The sequence below is a fragment of the Mesitornis unicolor genome, unplaced genomic scaffold (genome assembly GCF_000695765.1).
Source record: "Mesitornis unicolor isolate BGI_N332 unplaced genomic scaffold, ASM69576v1 scaffold2032, whole genome shotgun sequence".
Classification (NCBI taxonomy): Eukaryota; Metazoa; Chordata; class Aves; order Mesitornithiformes; family Mesitornithidae; genus Mesitornis; species Mesitornis unicolor.
This window is the reverse complement of record NW_010169675.1, coordinates 15868-34692: the sequence shown is the minus strand read 5'-3', so window position 1 is coordinate 34692 and position 18825 is coordinate 15868. Positions and strand designations below refer to the sequence as shown.

The 18825-nt window shown below is 37.9% G+C and overlaps 1 protein-coding gene across 1 annotated transcript in view; it reads left to right on the top strand.

Moving 5' to 3' along the window:
* MYO1B (myosin IB) overlaps nt 1–18825 on the top strand; it is a gene marked incomplete at its 3' end in the record, with an annotated part of 86562 nt that overhangs the window by 54829 nt on the left and 12908 nt on the right. Inside the window, exons 11-17 of the mRNA XM_010179409.1 lie at nt 344–430; nt 758–823; nt 12748–12852; nt 14366–14428; nt 15182–15382; nt 17523–17749; nt 17928–18128. Coding sequence (XP_010177711.1) covers nt 344–430; nt 758–823; nt 12748–12852; nt 14366–14428; nt 15182–15382; nt 17523–17749; nt 17928–18128 — 950 coding nt within the window. The remainder of the gene's footprint in view (nt 1–343; nt 431–757; nt 824–12747; nt 12853–14365; nt 14429–15181; nt 15383–17522; nt 17750–17927; nt 18129–18825) is intronic.

Below are 18825 nucleotides of genomic sequence, written 5' to 3'. Positions count from 1 at the left end.
CAGGAATGTCCTTTCCCTAACTGCAGCTGCTCAAGTCCCTTTGTTTAGGATTAGGATGGGGGATCTGAGTCTTTAGAGGATATCCGGATGAGCAGGAAGGGAGTTCAAGTGCCCTGATTGTGGCTGCTGTTCCAGCCAGCCTGTGGTCAGGAAGGCAGAGGGTTGCACCAGCAAACCACTGGTGCTGCCAAAGTGTCCTGGCACCCCTGGTCTGGCTCTGGTGTCTGTTTAGGCAGAGTGCTGCCTGAGCCATTCTCACTCTGTTCATGGCACCTTTAAGATATGGAAGTAACATAAAAGTTAGCCCAGCATTTGTAACATTTTTCTTCCTTCTTCTTTTTAGGCTTATTATGCCCGTGATGCTCTGGCAAAGAATTTATACAGTCGACTGTTTTCTTGGCTTGTTACCAGAATCAATGAGAGCATTAAGGTATTGTTGTTTTGTGCCTGTAAAAAAAATCAATAGAAATCCTTTAAATTAAAGTGGACAGTAAAACTGTATTTACCAATTTAATTTTTTCATGGTTGTACAGTGTTACACATGGTACAAATGAATAACTGTATCAGAGCTCAACAAATTGCTGTCTGCTCCATTTTTAAGCTTATGAAATTAGTCGTGTTAAGTGTATTTTGGGAAACCATACTTAACATTTTAGTTTACAGAATTTGACAGCCTACTTATGAGAAATGTTAGTTTTCCTGATTCCCAAGTATGAAATGTACAGATGAGTGACTCAGTGTTTATTTTTTTTTAAAGGCACAAACAAAAGTGAGAAAGAAGGTGATGGGAGTGCTGGACATCTATGGCTTTGAAATTTTTGAGGTAAGACCTTTATAATAGTGATCATTTAATGTGAGAGCTGTTATTAAAGCTTAATAGAGTAGTTCATGAATGTGTAAGCAGAATACATGTAATTTGAATCAAGTGTGTCATTCCTGACAAAAAACCACTTGAAGGGTAAGCCAAACAGAGATGTCTTAGCATGTCTGGCAAATTAAACAAAAATTTATGAAGCCCAACTTGCGTCTTTACACCATAGGTAAATAAATATTTATGATGGTTAAACTAAATATAATTTGTTGTGACATACATCCTGAGCATAAGAGAAACTCTGGCAGTGTCAGTTCTGCCCTGAGGCATTTTGTGGATACTTTTAAACAAGCTTTATATCCTTTAAGAAGCAAAACAGAAATGATACATTTTTTTCCTGTCAAAATTAAACAAGGAATTATATTCCATTTCATCTTGGTTCACTTAGATAAATATTCTCTACTGATTCCTAACGAACGATCTGTGGCTCACTGCTGTTTGTTTATGACAGTATTTTAGACTGGTGGTATTCTGAAAAAAAAAACCAAAACAGTCAATGTGGAATTTTTAATTGGGTTAGAGAACACCAGGGAAGAGGGAGTTTTCATAAATCTTACTCTGACAGTTTGTTTTAAGAGATTTATAGATCTTGGCTGGAAACTGTATATGATGTTTAAACTAGAGACTCAAATGAGAAAAATCAGTAGAAAACTTGCAATCCATACTCACTTCCCTACATCTTTCTTGAAAATCCAGGGAGTGTGTTTAAACTGTGTAGAAGATGGTAATAATTCACACAAGAGTAATTATTTCTGGGACGGTGGTGTAAGTTTTATTTCAGAAGTACTACATCAAAGTATGTGCAAATCCAAATACCCCTATGAAAAGAAAAAACAAAGCTGATAATTGCTTCAAGGACTTACTAAGCTGGGTTGTATTGTTTGCGTTAAACATAGGAACATGTTTATGAAAATACATTGCAAGCGGTCAGGTGGCTGAATACAGATAATCGGTGCCAGATCTCCCTCTGGAGCTGGTCCTTGGTGTACCTTTAGAAAGCTGCACACTGGTATGGTACTGCTGGCACCTTTGGGCAGGACTCTTGTTTTCACTAACTGTTTCTTTTATGGTTGATTAAGGAAAAACATGTAGGGTGAGGTGGGAGACAGAAACTTGTGCTAGCACAAAGGCCAACTGAGTAATCGTGTTTGTGGGATGATGTTGCAGAAACAAGGCTGTTTCATGTGTGTAATTTTACTTTTTGTAGGAGTTCAACATCTTAGAATAAAATTAGTTGAGTACAGGAGATGCAGTTTTGCAGAAGAAAAATGAAAACCAAGGCTCTTTTTTCACTTACGTTGCATACCAAATTACAGCATAGCTCTCCTGATTCATACAAACTCAAAAGCTTTAAAATAATACAGATAATTATTGTGTAGTCAGGCTGATATTGATTCTGCTGGAAAAGGTGCAAAAGGTTTGACTTGTGACTCAAAAGGATCAAATTCATCAGTAAATTCACACAGGACTGGACTGTTCTTCCCATGAATTAAGACCTGTGACGAGAGTGCTAGCCAAGCAGCTTGGTTCTGCATCACAGAAATAAATTATTTCAGAACAGTCAAAATGGGTTTCAGGTAGTATGCCAGAAACATTCGTGGCTTGTATTATACCATATTTTAATCTTAAGACGTTTGAAAAAGAAACTTGACTGGTTTAGATTTCTAGAGGTAAGTGGTGCAGTTACTGGTATAGGGAATGCGTGGCAGTACTGTAATTCAGAGGATGAATGGTAGAAAACCAATCTATTACAAAATCCTGGATCAGCTGTATTTCCAGTACTGCCCTGTGTTTCCAGACAGGTTAATTTTATAATCAGAAACTGCCGACTGATTCTCAGTTGAATCAGTAACAAAGATATTCTTTCAAGGCAAAAGAAAATCTATTTTCTATACAGCTCTAGTTGGAACAAAAGGTGATGTTATGTCACAATCTTTAGATTTAGTAAAATAATTCTGTAATGAACACTGGACAAAGTTTAGCTGATCTTGTAATTGCTTAAATAAATATCGTGTAGTAAGGTCAATTTGGAGGATGCCTGCCAAGTGTTTTTGTGTTGAGTTATGTAATCAATAATTGAATATTGCAAAAATTATTAAAGAACTTGAGAAAATGCTTACAAAAAGCAATTATTGTTGAGAATCTAAGTAACCACTTCAGGGAAAATATATTGTTTAAAATTAATTCTATTAAACCAATCGATAAGTGAATGAAATGTTAACCATGTACAATACAGTAACTCAAGGACAATTCAATAATGTCTTAAGATTTATAGCATAAAGTATATAGTGGAAATTGGAGTGTGAGGTTCATTTGTAAACACAATGGCTAAATAAATTCAAAATATTACCCAGGGTGTAGCTCATGGCATTAACTATATCCATCTAATTGTAAATTACTTAAAACCACTGACTAAAAGTACGCAGTTCCTTTTTGAACCTAATTCTTAAGTCAGATTTTGATTTTCATGTCTGTTCTTCAAGGTCAGAACTAAGATGATCTCTAAAAAAAAATGGTTTTTTGCAAAAATGTATTTGAAATACTTCTTTACCTGTGAACCTGTGCGTTTTAAATTTGTAAGCTATTTGATATGCTGAAGGTAAAAAGGCCTACTTTAATCATGTTTCTACTCGGGAAGCAGAGAGGTTTATCACTAGTGTGTGTTCTTCGACCTAATGTGTCCTTCTACTGTGGAGACAGAACATATCGAAAAGCATAGAAGGTGTAGTAGGAGTTTTTTATATACATGCTAAATATTTACAACATGAAGCTTAATACCATTAAGATAAAGTAGCAAGATACCGGTTTACTCAAGGGTGTTTTTGTTAGAGTTTGTTTTTGTTTCCTTTAATGTTACATTTACCCCTCAAGATCACTGAAAGAATAAACTAATGATATTCTAGTTTACCTGTCGTCTCCTGAGGTGTTCCACTTAAAAGTTATTGGAACAGATTATGGACTACTCTGCTTCCACTGCAAAAACATTAGTTTGCTACAGATTTTTAAAGTTTTTGTTTTGTTTCATAATGGGGAGGGCAGAAAATATTTCTTGGGCCTTATTCCTCTAAGGATGATTTCTTGGGTCATACTACAGTTCCTCCTATAAGAAGAGTAAAGAAATCCAGATTTGCCATTCTGAAACCTCCAAACTGGAGGTTTCTTGAAACTTAACAAAGGAAAGATATGGGAGTGTTGAGAATGCTGGTTCTTTGGGGTTTGATTTCTGCTAGTATTTGTATCAAGCACAAACCCCCTTTTTCAGACAAATCCAAAAGCTATCCAAGAAAGCAGATTTAAGGACTTGGCTGTCCAAAAATTCAGATTAGGGAATTTAAATCTATCAATAATCCTCATCCTCTGTGGGTTTGGCAGATGTCAACAGCAAGCATGGCTAAACAATCCACAAAATAGGTGCTGTAAAGCTGTGTTTAATTTTGAATACTGACATGCCCTTTGTGGTAAGCTGTATGCAGGGAGTGAATGTTTTGAAAGAGAAATGCTGAAATTTTGGGTGTCTTTGTGTGAATTTTCTATGGGTAAGGATTTAGGGGTTAGGATTAGTGTGAAAATGCAGGCTGCAGGGCCAGGTTGGTTGTGTAATGCTGCTGGAGCTTGAGCGATGGATTGAAGCCTGACACTAATTGCTCAAGTATGTTTATCCACATTTTTGAGTGGCTGCGTCCATAGTCAGTCTACAGTCTAGACTGCGATTCGAGTTGGGGTAGGGATGATGTTTGGTCGCACAGGGAATTTCAGACCTAGCTCAATTGCAGACTTCCTGGGTTTAGAGCTGGTCCTGTTCCATTCCATGTTTGATTCTGTATTTTTGGACAGAAGTTATTTCCGCATCTCTGCAAAATATCAGCATAGGGTTGTGGAAGGGATGGTGTTTATGAAAAAGAAGTGAAGGCTGTAGAAGGCAGATGACTGAGGGCCTGGCAGGTTTCAGCAGAGATGGGCAAGAGACTAATTCTGTTTGGTTTGGGCGTTTAATTTTCTGTCTTGTACATTTCCTGTGTAGACGAGGGCTAGGGTATGTAAAAATGAATGTCATGGAGCATGTGTGAATATTTCTTCCTGCCTAACCTTCAGAGATAAAAGTGTCTGTGCTAGTTGGCTTAAAGGCTTTATTCTGAATTTTCAGACGCCACTATGTAGCTGGTCCATATGATGAAGCTAATGATTTGGACTGCAGTTTTATGAAATTTAAGGCTGCCAAACACAGCTTACTCTTGAAATTTGCCAGGTTCTGACAAGACAGTTTGAGAATGTGAATGCTTTCTGCTCAATCCCTTGGCGGAGCAGTTCATTCCATGTATTTTAGCCTGATGGGAAGCAGGGATACACTTGAGACAGAGCTGCAAAAGTAAAGGCTGTAGAAAGATAGGGACTGTTTCTATTTTGCCCTCAGACATCTGCTGCGGGTTGACCTGATGTGATGTGAATGCATTGTCTTTGGGGACAGCATTTGACCAACTCCTTTTGCTCCAGGCACACAAGAACATGCAAAGATGTGGCATCATCTGTCACATTCTGGATAAAACCCAGCAGTAAATAAAAATACCACCACTGAAAGAGCCAAACAAGCCACCCAGCAGTAAACCCAGGTCCATATCTCACAGTCTGTGATGCACTTTGATAGTGCTTCTCTTTATTAATGGCCATTAGCTTGTTTCTTCCATGTAGAAGTCCCTTGAGGTGACAGAAAGAAGCTTGGTCATGTTGTATGTACTACATCAACTGTCACCTGGACATTGATAAAATGCCAGTATCCTTATTGAGGGAGCCAGTTAGAAATATGAAGAATGCAGTTTCATTACATTAGTAAGTTCATAGTTGTGGTAATTATGTGGTTTTAGAGGGAGGTAACCAAATAAGGAAGGGGTAAACATTGAAAATACCTTTCTGAGATGTTAAAGGCATGAAAAAATTGTGGTGGTGTATCCACTTTTACCATAAACCTATACAACAGCTTGTCCAGTTGCTGAAAATGCTTTGCTTTTTTCTATCCTGTTCATTACATGAAGGAAATTACAGTTGCAGAATACGCTGAAATCACAGAGATTGCTGCTGGCCCAGATACTTCCGCTGCCTCCCCCCAAGGATGATTTTACTCAGGAAAGGTCTAGTTATTTGCTAGAGAGATGACTTATTGGAGGAAAAAAAAAAAGCATACGGAGAAAATTGGCTTATCAGGATCTAATTTAATCTTCATATTTTCATGGGTTTTTGGTGGGTTTTTTCTTTTTTTGTGTGTGTGTTTTATGTTTTGTTTTTGTTTTTCTCCATTCTTTTAAGCTCTGGAGACCCTTTGTGTCATGACTTTAGCTCTAACAAAGCCATGGATATTTGTTGTCTTTGTAGTTGCCTTCAACTCCAGACCATAATTTCTAGCCATCTTTTCTAGTCACTACACCTTGCAACAGATTTCCTTTTTTAAACTGTTTAACTGTTTTCTGATGCCCATCAGCATATCACATACTGGCAAGCAGCAGTGTCAAAATGCATGTACCCAGCCCTCTGTTCAGTCTGATTGCACAGGGCAAAACCCCGTCTAGTGTGAAAGAGAACTGAATTTTTAATCTGTACAGGATGAACTACATCTGCTGACAAGTGTTATGAAAGAGGGGAGCTTCACAGAAAGGGACCCTTGGTTGGGCTCCCCAGTGCTATGGAGATTTCAAAATACAGTTAAAGCAGAAATGTCCTTAAGTGCTAGAATGCTTAGAAACAGAGGTGCGTCCCAGGAAGTTAATCACTGTTTAATTAATCACATTATAATTTGAGTATTCAGAGAGGCTTATTCTGCAGAATGCAGGTTTATGAAGTAAATCCTATTGGCTGGCTGTTTTCAACAGTGGAAATATTTGAAATGCTGGAGCAAATATACACAAATGCTCTGCTTCAGGTTGTGAGAGTAATGTTTTGCCCCACAGCAGCTATTCTGTCTTAGTAGAGGAATGGATATGATCATATGGTAGGTTCTTGCCTATTTCAAACTCCTGTTGTTTGGGACAGTGATTTATCAGGTTGAGTTTGTTGAAGTGATTGTACCTGGGTTTCATGCATCGTGTGCACTGGATTTACTGTAGTTTTGGTTTAGACCTGTGTGTCTGGACACCGCAGTTGAGAGCAAGATGGATTTCAGAGTGCCTGGTTCTCTGCCCATGCTGGTTGCATCAGTAAGGGCTGAAGTTGGTTGTGCTACGCAAATAAGGAAAATGGATAATCCTTGAAGCTTTGGCATACATATTTTTTGCCTCCATTAGATACACTGAAATGTGGTTTGGTTACATATACATAGAATATTTATGGTTAAATGATATGCTTTGATTCTTTGCCTATGAAGATATTTTCACAAAAGCACAGAGATTATTCTAGTTTACATGAGATATTTTTCAGTTAAGTGTGATTACTCTACGTGCTTGTGTATAAACAGAAAAGGAAGAAATATTAATGACATATCTCCACTAATTTAGGGAAAAAAAATTAAAAATTGCTGTAACTGGGTCACATGTACCTTATTGCTTTCAAAGATAAAAACAGGGCCTTTTTTCATTTTTTTTAAATGTACTTTCCTCATTTTGCTGATTTTAATTTTCTAGCATTTATATTTCTTAGTTTCATCTCATAAACTCATATGCTTTTGTGGTCATACATAAAATTCCCTATCCCCAGACACCACAGTAGGATATAAATTAGATTTGTTGGTTGGTTTCACCATTCATTCCACCGTTCATCTCAGTGAAGTAAGGATGTTGGTCTTTTATCTTCATTACTTTTGCCATCTGGCTTTTGCTCTAGGAGCCCCAGTAGTAGTCTAGGAGCCTGATGGAACTACCTGGGATCACCTGCCAATGTTAGAAGGAGCTCAGGGATTTCTGATGCCTGGAACTGTGTTGATGTTGGGAAAAAAAGTTACTTTCTGGGGCTATATGTGTTAGAGCAAAAGCATTAGTCTCTGTATGTCTCCTCCCCCCAACCTCCTTGCTGATCAAAAAGTTTATTTTAGTGGCATTAGTTCTGTTGATTTCAACAGTCAGTCTCATGATTTGAAATGTTTAGGTTTTGTTTTAAATTACGCTGTTTATTTAAATACTTCTGATGTACTTTTTAGTTGTATGTGCTCATGTAAGATATTTGAAAAGGTGTTGCTGAACACCTTTTTGTCAGTGTGGTTGTAGACTGAGCAATATATAAACCGGCTCACAACAAGAACTCGTGTGATAAAAAATTAAGAAGGAAGAGCAAATATTGAGAAACACCTTGTATAGGTGTCATACTGATGGTATAGCTGATTCTGTAGGTTTGAATCATCAGCTTATGCTTAATTTGGGGAAAACAGTGAAGTGGAGAAAATGAAACACTTAAACTGGGACTTTATTAGGCAGGTGGAAGACAAGAATTTATTCCTACTTACTAGTATGGAAAAGTACCCAGTTTTAAGTAGATATATTAGTTGCCTCAGTGTCTCTGGAAGTCACTGGAATCTAGGTACTCAAAAGTGAATTTGAATTCTCTATGGGGAGAGAAGGTTAGAAAGTAGCTGCTTTTCATAGAAAAATGCCCTGGTTTAGATATTTTGTGTTTGTAAATCTAATGCAAGAAATGACACTCGGCATCAGCATATGGACCCATTTCTGTCTGAGACCAGTAAGAGACTTTTTAGCTTTTCTTGCCCACACTCCGATTGCTATTGGTATTTTATTGGTATACCAATGTATAAGGTCTGGAACATCCATATGTGTTTTTTGAGATTATTCCATTATATGCATGACTGGAATCTTCCAAAGAAGAAATTAGGTATAATATTAAAGATCAAAAAGTGTCTTTTTTAGACTTTCTAGCACCTGTGTGTGATTCAGGGAACAGCAGTGGTTCAAAACTAGAACTTTTATATTTTCATGGTTGACTCTTAACAACCTGAGTGCAACATCATGATCTGCTTATTTATAAAAGCATTATCTTTTTATATGAAGCAGAATTTTTTTAGAGTTCAAAAACTTGCTGTTTATGAAAAGCCACCCTGATGCCCAGTGATTTGAAGGCTGAGAAAGAGTAAAGCTGTATAAGCAAGACACTGTTATTTGTGAAGTGAAAAGCACAATGAAGTAGCCTTTGATGTTTTGTCAGTGAATTTTTCTACATGTCTAAATTTGTTGTGGCACCTGATAAAAGATTGAGAGGATAAGCTGACAGTGGTGGTAGGTTTATCTGTATCTATAAATTCAATGTGTCTTTAAGCCTATCTCAGGTGACATTCTGTTTCTCAGCACCTTTAATATAATTTGAGAGACTGAGTGGGTTTTCTCTTCCCCAAAGGTTACATTTTTTTATTCTACGATGGTCTCAAAGGGACAGTTTGAAATACTGCTATAAAAATGCAGGGATTGAAGTGATGCTCTCGACATTAAAGCAGCAGAATTACAGCCTGGAATAGAAGCTGACAGACTTCAGCATTTGAGAAGTGCTGGGCTTAATTTCCTAGGAATATTTGAAATTACTAGCTCTTCCTGAAATTTTGGTTGTGATCGTGCTACTTCTGTGTTTGTCAAAACTCTTTCTGGCACCTAATGCCAGCATAAAGGAGCAAGTACAGTCTCTTGAGGGCTGGATCCTTTCAGCCTGTTTCTCCCGAATTAGTGATGTGCTGTCACTGTAATTAACCATTCTTTATTGTCTTCTAAAAAACAATGTCAGAAGTCCTTTAAATCCCTTGTAGCTCTACTGTATTCATTTCTAGGTGCCTTCATTAACATATTTCAGTTCAATTCAATTCATTTATAAGCATTCACCTATGATTTGTGAAGCCCTTGCATAATAAAAAATTATAGGTACACAATAAGGGAGAATAAATTCAGAGAATCTCTTTTGCCTTACTCAGATGTGTCCAGACATAAGCACTCTAATAATTTTTTCATACAGTGTTTCTTAAAACCTGTAGGAAGTGTCTCTTTCTGAAGTGTACTTTATTTACCAAATGCTTACTGGCCTGTTCAGAGTTAAGTGTTTTGAGAATTTCAGTAATTCCAAACATTTGTCCACATTTTCTTTGCTGTAACTAACTGTTAGCCTTTTGCTCTGTATTGTACATAAAGACCAAAATCACTACTGCTCTTCAATGACTTTTTTCCCAGAATAGCAATTTTCAGTGGCTTGGCAATGTCAAATAGAATTTCGTAGCTTAAAGTGAGTGATTTGTGAAGAACTCTGTGGATATTTGGTTTGGTTTTCTTTGGCAAGCCATAAATATCACAGATACGTAGCAAATCAGGAAAGCATCTAGCAATTACTTTAATATATTGTTAATGACATTTTAGTTAGCCGGTTTAGCTGGATTTGCAGTCCAGTTTCCATCCTCTTACGAAGAAAGAGAGCAAAAATTCCTGCAGTCCTTGTAATCAGACTAACATGGTCTTTTGGAGAAAAGGTCTTTCTGTGTTGGGTGGCGTGTGCCTGGCAGGAGGATGGAGGGTGTGTTTTACCTTTCCTCTCAGCCAATGTGATGTGTCAGTTGGGGTCCTTTTACTTCAAACTCACTATATCTAAAGTGATGGCCTTATCTGAATGTGTCAAATAAACTTTTACTCATTCTTCCTCCAGTACTCTCTCTTCCCTCCCACTATTCTCCACTCTTGAGATTTGTCTACTGAAGGATAGATGGATACATACATACATACATACATACATATATATACATATCTATATATATGGCTTTTTGAGACTAAATATGTACGGAGATTTAGAGGCGTGACAATGCAAGAGTGCTGTTCTGTGTTAAACTCTCATGTGCCTCAATTTCTTGGTTTATTTGATAATCTTTGGATAGTCCCTAAAGATACACTCTTCTACAAAAAAGTAATATGTAACATTTATGCAGTACTTCATATTTTCAGTGACATACAAATATGAGTCTGATAAAAGGACTGATCTACTTGGTACACCAAATAGATGCTAATAGATGTTTTATATTCTGTGTAGTTATGGAAGTAGTATAAGTACTGACTGCAATTTATGTAATTTCTTTTTGCAACAGAATGCAGTAAGTATGACTTGTTTGCAGTGCTGATTTTGATGCATGCCAAATTTTAACTTTCCCATCTAGCGCTATGCAAGTTTTGCAATCTCTGATTAATAACTGCAATTGGTGTGAGGGGCAGAGTTTGATGTGGCTGAGAAAGTTTGGTGATCATCTATGATTTTGCTTTACCTAAAGCTAAAATGATAAAAGTAATCTGTGCTGTGTTGATATTTTATAATCTGCTTGTGTGTTTTTAATCTCGTTTGAGCACCTAGATCCTTAATTTAAACGTTTAAATAATTGCAGTTGCCGTTAAAAAATTCTGTCACCATAACTTGAGCTTTACAGGTATTGTATAACAGATTTGTTTGCTAGTGTAAAAAGGCATAGTGATTTATTCTGCAAATTTTCAGGCTTCCTAAATAACCGAAGTGTTCTTGATGACTAGTAATAAAAAAGAAAGGGAGGAGGGGGGAGAGGGAAGCCCAAAGCCGAGAACTGAAGACCAGCAGTAGATATCCAAAATTACTTTTGATTGCAGTTATTTCTGCAGATACCTGTAGGGAATTCTTACAATTTTAATGACTCTTCCAAGCACTGAAAAAAAAACATTGAAGCTGCTGTTCCCTTTTTCTTTGAAAGGGACATTTTAAACTGGTGCTCAGAATGGGTACCTGGCCTCCAAACTGCACTCATTTAAGGTAACAGAGATGAAGTGGTGAACCACAGCTTTTATGCTGCAGTCCTGGCCCTGGTGATGTTAGCAGTAAAAACTACCTGGGGTATGTGGGGGCTTGCTGCAGCCACCGTTTCTGATGCTGACGAGTGTCCCTCTGGAAGCGTGCTGCTGTAATGCCCCAGCCCTGCTCCTGCTGCAGGCCTGCCGTGCAGCTGTGATGGATGGAGATAGCTGCCGTGGCTGCAGCCCCTGCGGCGGTGGCTGCAGCCACTGAGCAGCCTCTTCCCGCTGCCCACCATCCTTCCAGAGTCTGCACTGGTCTCTGGGCCCTTCTGCAAAGTGTCACGCACACGCTTGCACCCTAACCCAGTTTTATGTGAATCAGCCTTTTAAAGGATTTTTGGTTGATAAAGTTCTTTTAATTCCCAACATTTCATGGGGCAATTACATGAGCAGTTTGTTGGCAGGGAGGAGTTGGATTGACCTCTGGAGACAATAATCTCTTAAACCCAGGGCTCAGCTGCAACCAGAATAGCAGCTTGGGCCTCAGTTGGTAGTGAAATGGGATACTTTATTTGCTACTGAGTGATCCTGGTTGGAAATGACCTAATGCTACTATCATAATTTTATTTATCAGAATCTGCAGGAGGCTACGTTTTGCACATGAGGACAGGTTAGTGCAGGCACAACTTTTGTTGTTTATTCCCTGACCACAGGCCTCCTTACGACTTGTCCCAAGGAATCAATACAGAGGCATCACAAATATAAACCTACAGAGTTTTTTGTCCCTCCCAGTGGAGAAAACATCAGGGAAGGATTTGGTCTAATATTTCCAAACTAATCTCATTCTTAATAAAATATTACTCAAACCATCACATCGCAAAGCTGGAAGGAGTAGTTAATAAAGTAGCTTGTTGATTTGCAGCTGCTGCAGTAGCTTGCTCCAGCTGAGTTCACAGAATCACAGAATCACAGAACGTTAGGGATTAGAAGGGACCTCAAAAGCTCATCCAGTCCAATCCCCCTGCCGGAGCAGGAACACCTAGATGAGGTTGCACAGGAAGGCGTCCAGGCGGGTTTTGAATGTCTCCAGAGAAGGAGACTCCACAACCTCTCTGGGCAGCCTGTTCCAGGGTGTTTACACAACAACAAATGCAAACATGTTTTATCTGACAGGACAACAGCTTTGAGCAATTCATTATCAACTACTGTAATGAGAAGTTGCAGCAGATCTTCATTGAACTTACCCTCAAAGAAGAGCAGGAGGAATACATCCGAGAGGTAATACTTAATGGAACTTTCCCTGTTGTCTCTTCTTCCTCTTGTACCTGTAATGAAGATACTCAGGCATGCATGTTTGAACCTCTTTTCAGGGAACAGAGTTGCTTTTCGACCACAGGCCTGACATGGAACATGTTTGTGTAGGACTGCATGGTAGTTACATTAAGCAAAAAGAGTTGTGTTTGGTTTGGTTTTGTATTAGGAGTTCTCCAGGTATAAACCAGACCCAACTCTCATTCACTGGTGACAATGACTGGCAGTTCTGAGCAAAGGCAAATTATTAGAAGACTAATATTGCTTTCTGGTATTGGTGGCCTTACACTACAGCCTGTGTTTTGGATTATGCTGTAGCATCTGAGATACACTCCAACAGTGGCCACAGCTAATCCTGTTTCAAAAGGGGATTGGGTGGGTGAAACTGAGCATGCAAGATGAAAGAAACTCCAAATAGATTTTGGTTCTAGTTTTCTTTCAGTTAGGTATTGAAGGGAGCTGTGTGATGGTAAATTTAATATGTGCTTTGGAGCTCAAACTCTGGTGTTTGATGGTATTCTGTAAGTGAATGTCAAGTTAAAGTTTTAATAGGTTTTAGCAGTACTCCCCATGATACACAGAGCTCAGACAAAATACCAGCTCATAGTTGTAGAAATGGACATATGCTGTCCATACTCAAATTAGATAATACCATTTTGCTGGGTAAAACATTTTTAAAAATTCAATAAAGTTCCTGCTGTATAATCTTGAGGAAAATATGAAGTTTTGGCATGTCTTTTTTTCTTTTTGCATTCAGTGGTAAAACTCTTGAAACATCATTACTGCAATTTGTTTTTTCAACAATATTTCAAACACTCTGAAAAAACAGACCTGTATGATGTACCACAGAATCTAAATTAAGAATGAAGTTAATATTTTATTTTCCCAGTCCTTTGCCCTACCAGTGTTACCTCCTGATGCACTGGCATCTCATCCTGGAAGTTTTATCACTGGTATTTGAAAAAAAATAAGGATATTAGGAATATCTGAACAACAGCCAGACTCTGAATTTTTCAGATAGTCTCATCTAAGTTTAGCTCCCTTTCTTCCTCCTGTTAAAAACAAACAAACAAACAAACAAAACCTAACAAAAACTAAACAACAACAACTAGGAGCTTAGAAATTTTTATCTCAAATGCTTGCAGTGAAATGGGTTTATTTCCTCACGGCCAGTGGGAGCGTGGGCAGAGCGGTGCTGGGGTGGGCAGTGGCAGGGCGCCAGGGAGTGCATGGGAAGCTGACACGGGTGGGGGAAAGGAATGGAGAGCGGGTTTGGCAGCTGGTCAGGGACAGTCGTTTTGCGCAGATAATGTTAGTAGTAGATGACTGTATTTCTTTCTTAATAGATAAAATGTTGGTAAGCATATAGAATTAAATTCAAAAGCAGTATCTTAGTTAACTGGAATAGAACTCAAGTTGCCTAGGGGAAAAGTTCCCTTGATTGTTTTCTTCTTCATACATTATGACTTTTTTCTTATAGGGGATTGAATGGACTCACATTGAGTATTTCAACAATGCTATCATTTGTGACCTAATAGAAAATGTAAGTTTTTTTCAAGAATCTCTCTGAATATTTTTTTTAATGCACAGGTTGAATTTAGCTCTAAAATCTGTATGCATCCTCACACATTTGATTTTATAAAAGAAGCCACTTGCAGCATTAGTCATGTTATTTTGTATGTTAAAAATTTTTGTTACTAATTTTTTTCATATGACTGTATTTGTTAGAAATGTTCAGCAGCATCTAAACAAAAAAAGCCCCAACTCTGTAATGTTTACATTTAGTGCTGTGTTCAGTAGCAGATATCACATGCTGTGTTGTAAATAACATTTCTTTTTATATGAAACTAGAAAACTCAATGACTTGTTACTGAGTGCTTTAGCTACAGCAAGTACTTGTATTTAATAAGAGGACCTCCTAGGGACTTAGTTTGGCAAGAAAGATAACTCCTTAAAAATAAGAAAATAACAGTTTTTAACCGTAAGTTAGAAATGTATGCTGGTTTTACCCATAAACTGGGCATTTTTGGTCAAGCTGGAGTTTCTACAGTCTGAGTACAGAATATGACATTCCCAAGTCCAAAGAAGTTGGAAGATTCAGATCTCAGAAGCAGTCTTTCAAAAACACAGATACTAAAAGTCTGTTGGAAGTGGGGATGAGGAAAAGAGAACTGGCCGGACTTTGAGAACATTTTTCTGGGTAGCAGGAGTCAAAACAGGAGAGCACCATCTCCTTTTTATGCATCGATGGAAATGTGATGGAAATGGAGACTAAACTCTTGTCTTGAAATTCCAGAACCAAACTGGAATCCTGGCCATGCTAGATGAAGAATGCCTGAGACCAGGAACTGTCACTGACGACACGTTTTTAGAAAAATTGAACCAAATCTGTGCCACTCACCAGCATTTTGAGAGCAGGATGAGCAAATGCTCCCGATTCCTCAACGACACCTCCTTGCCTCACAGCTGCTTCAGGATTCAGCATTATGCTGGCAAGGTACATGGTGAAGCAGGGGACTACATGATGTGTGTAGGGTGTTGTACCTGTGTGAAGTCTAGGTTTGGTACAATGGGGAGGCTCTTTATTAAATGATGTTATATTAATGGAGGAGAATTGCTTGAGTTGATCAAAAAAATCCAGACCTGTCTTAATCGTTCTAGTTTAACTCTAAGATTTGAGATTTGAGCTGAAAGGTTTTCAGTGATCATGCTGCTCTAGCTGAATTCAAGGGCAGTTCTCCTTTCAGCAAAGGAGAAGGATGTCCCACGTGCTTCATGCTGCTCTAGCTGAATTCAAGGGCAGTTCTTTCAGCAAAGGAGAATGATGTCCCACGTGCTTTGGTGTTGAACTGCTTGTGCTGCTAAGTCTTTGGAAAGAAAACATTGTTTAGAATGACAAAAATTCACATGCATCTGAAGACAAGATATTTTGAAAAACATGTTCTTTGTCACTGAACTAGCTGAAGTCCTTAGTCATGTTGATGAGAAAGTGGAGTTTTTGTACATTTGAAGGAACTGAGTTTCTTTTGACAGCCTGTGTGTTTAAACAGATAGAAGAGAAAGCTACACAGAGGGCTTGCAAATATGTTTGCTTTTTACAACATAAGCAGTATGAATAAATGTCCGATAGGTTTTGATGTACAATTCAGAATGACATTTTACTAATGAAAATAAAAATAATTAAGTTTGTAAAAAGACTATTTAAAAAAAAAGTTAAAAGTAAACATAAAGGTTGAAACTATACCTCTTCTTTGAATCTGCTTAACTGTTAATTTCACAGAGTAAATATTTGGAAAGTGTTTAATTTTCATAGGACTGTTTAATACTTCCCTAGTTTTTATCATTTTCTCAATCTTTGAATCCTCTATAATTTGCTAATTCGGAATAGTGCTGAAAAGATAATCCTTACAGCCTTTGAGGCAGCCATTTGTTAACTTTATGTTATGTCTTTGCTGAGAAGATTTTGTAATTGCATATAATCTGTCAGGGATTAATACTTAGATACTTCTTTGGTTGTCAAAATTCAAAGTGAATTGATAACTGTGCTTTGAAAAGGACTGCAAACCGATTGTGTCTTAGCAGCCAGCGAGGGTCTTCAATTGTTATTGGCATTCACTTCCCCAGCAGAGCAGTCAGTGAATTCCTCCTGTTTTGGGAGGAATGTTGTTTTTACATCCTCAGCTGAGAACATTTTGATCTAGTCACTGGACAACAGATATTTGATTCTCCTTTTATGAAATATAAGCAAAGTTCATATGAACAGTTTTTTCAGTAGTAGCATTTACCACACCTGTCAGAAACAGAAAAATATACTCCAAAAAAAAATGTCACCTAAGTTCACGGTCACTTGCTGTTGTGTAAAATATGGCTGTGTCACTATTAGTTTTAGTCAGTATTCTGTGTACATAGTACGTAGCTACATGGAACTGTGAAATCATGAAGCTGAAGAATCTGTATTACCAGCCAGATGACTTGTCACAGTTAATCAAACTAAATTCCCTACCCTCAAAAATTAAAAAGCCAGTAGCATTTTGAGATCTAAATGCAGTTCCCCTGGATGCCTCCTGGGTCTGCAGCTGCAGGTCAGAGTTTTGCATCCATGCTTCTTGTTGTTGGACTGTTTTCCTGGTAAAAGTTTTTTAAAACAACAGTCTTCTGAGTACTGCGTAGATAGCTGCTTGCTGCTGCGATGTCAAGAGGTGATACTTCATATCTTGCCTTAGTTAGGCCAGTAATGTAACCATTAGTACTTTGAAGGGAAAAGGTATTTTTGCAGTTGTGATTCAAAAGAGAGGAATAAAACCTTTTGTCAGCCAAAAAAATATTCTTTTGTGGTATTGGCAAGTAATAGTGTATCACAGAAGCTATCACAGAAGGAGGGCTTTTTCCATCTCAGAAACCAGAGTTGATGAGCACAAAGAACTGTTAGGAATGTGAGAAAATGCGTCTTTCTCAGGAAGTGTGTTCACAGAAATTTTATCCAACAAAGTCTTCCAAATGTCAAATTTAAAATCAAAGCTGAAATGTCTTCCGTTTGTTTTGGGTAATAGGAGGAGAAATCAGTTTCTTGGTTCAATTTTCAACTGGCCTGTTACAGTTCAAAACATGCTCTGATGAGATTACTCTGTATTGTTCAGGTTATGTACCAGGTGGAAGGATTTGTTGACAAAAACAATGATCTTCTGTACCGTGACCTCTCCCAGGCCATGTGGAAGGCCAGTCACTCTCTTATCAAAGCGTTGTTCCCAGAAGGTAACCCCGCTAAGATCAATCTAAAGAGACCGCCAACGGCAGGTTCACAGTTCAAGGCTTCAGTTGCTACCCTGATGAAAAATCTTCAGACAAAAAATCCGAACTACATCAGGTAAGTTACCCTATGGCAAAGCTTTGGTGAATTTATGTGTGGCGAAGTTAAAAAAAATAATAAAAATACCCTTGATATCTGAGGGTGAACTATTGAGATCTGTCGTTTAAACTTGCAGTAATAGTCGTTGGCATGTACAGTGCTGCAAACAAGTGTTCCTGTTGGTTTCCCTTTCCAGGTGCATCAAACCCAATGACAAAAAGGCTGCACACATTTTCAATGATGCCCTGGTGTGCCACCAGATCCGCTACCTCGGTCTTCTGGAGAATGTCCGGGTCAGAAGGGCAGGTTATGCATTCAGGCAGGCGTACGAGCCTTGTCTGGAAAGGTACAAAATGTTGTGTAAGCAGACGTGGCCCCACTGGAGAGGGCCAGCCAGGTATGAAAACATCAGTATTCTAACCTGTCCTGTTCCAGTGACTGAAACTACTATCTTCACACGTTCTGATTATTTTTTTTAATTTAATGAACTTTCAAGTATTTAAAAGTAAATTTAAAATTAAGCCAGTGTGGCTCAAATGTTTGTAGTATGTAATTTTAAATCGCATTTTATTCACATATACTTTTACAGATGTCCTCTCAGGTAGGCAAATGAGCTTAAACATCAGTATTCTAACCTGTCCTGTTCCAGTGACTGAAACTACTATCTTCACACATTCTGATTATTTTTTTTAATTTAATGAACTTTCAAGTATTTAAAAGTAAATTTAAAATTAAGCCAGTGTGGCTCAAATGTTTTAATTGTAGTATGTAATTTTAAATCGCATTCTATTCACATATACTTTTACAGATGTCCTCTCGGGTAGGCAGATGAGCTTATCTTAATTATTTTCACACATGGCCACTAACAGCAGTATTTAAATTTCTTTCATTTCTTTCATTAATATCTTCAGCCACAATTTAAATCTTTAGGTTATCAAGATAATGGTGGAAGTGCAGGATTGATAATAATAGCATTGTTACAATCCTCACAGTTCTCTGCAATTCCTCCTTTCTGCTTTGTTGACATTTATAAAATGCAGTTGGTAGAGTGGGGTACGTTAGCATTTGTCAAACTCTTCAGTCTTTGTTTCACA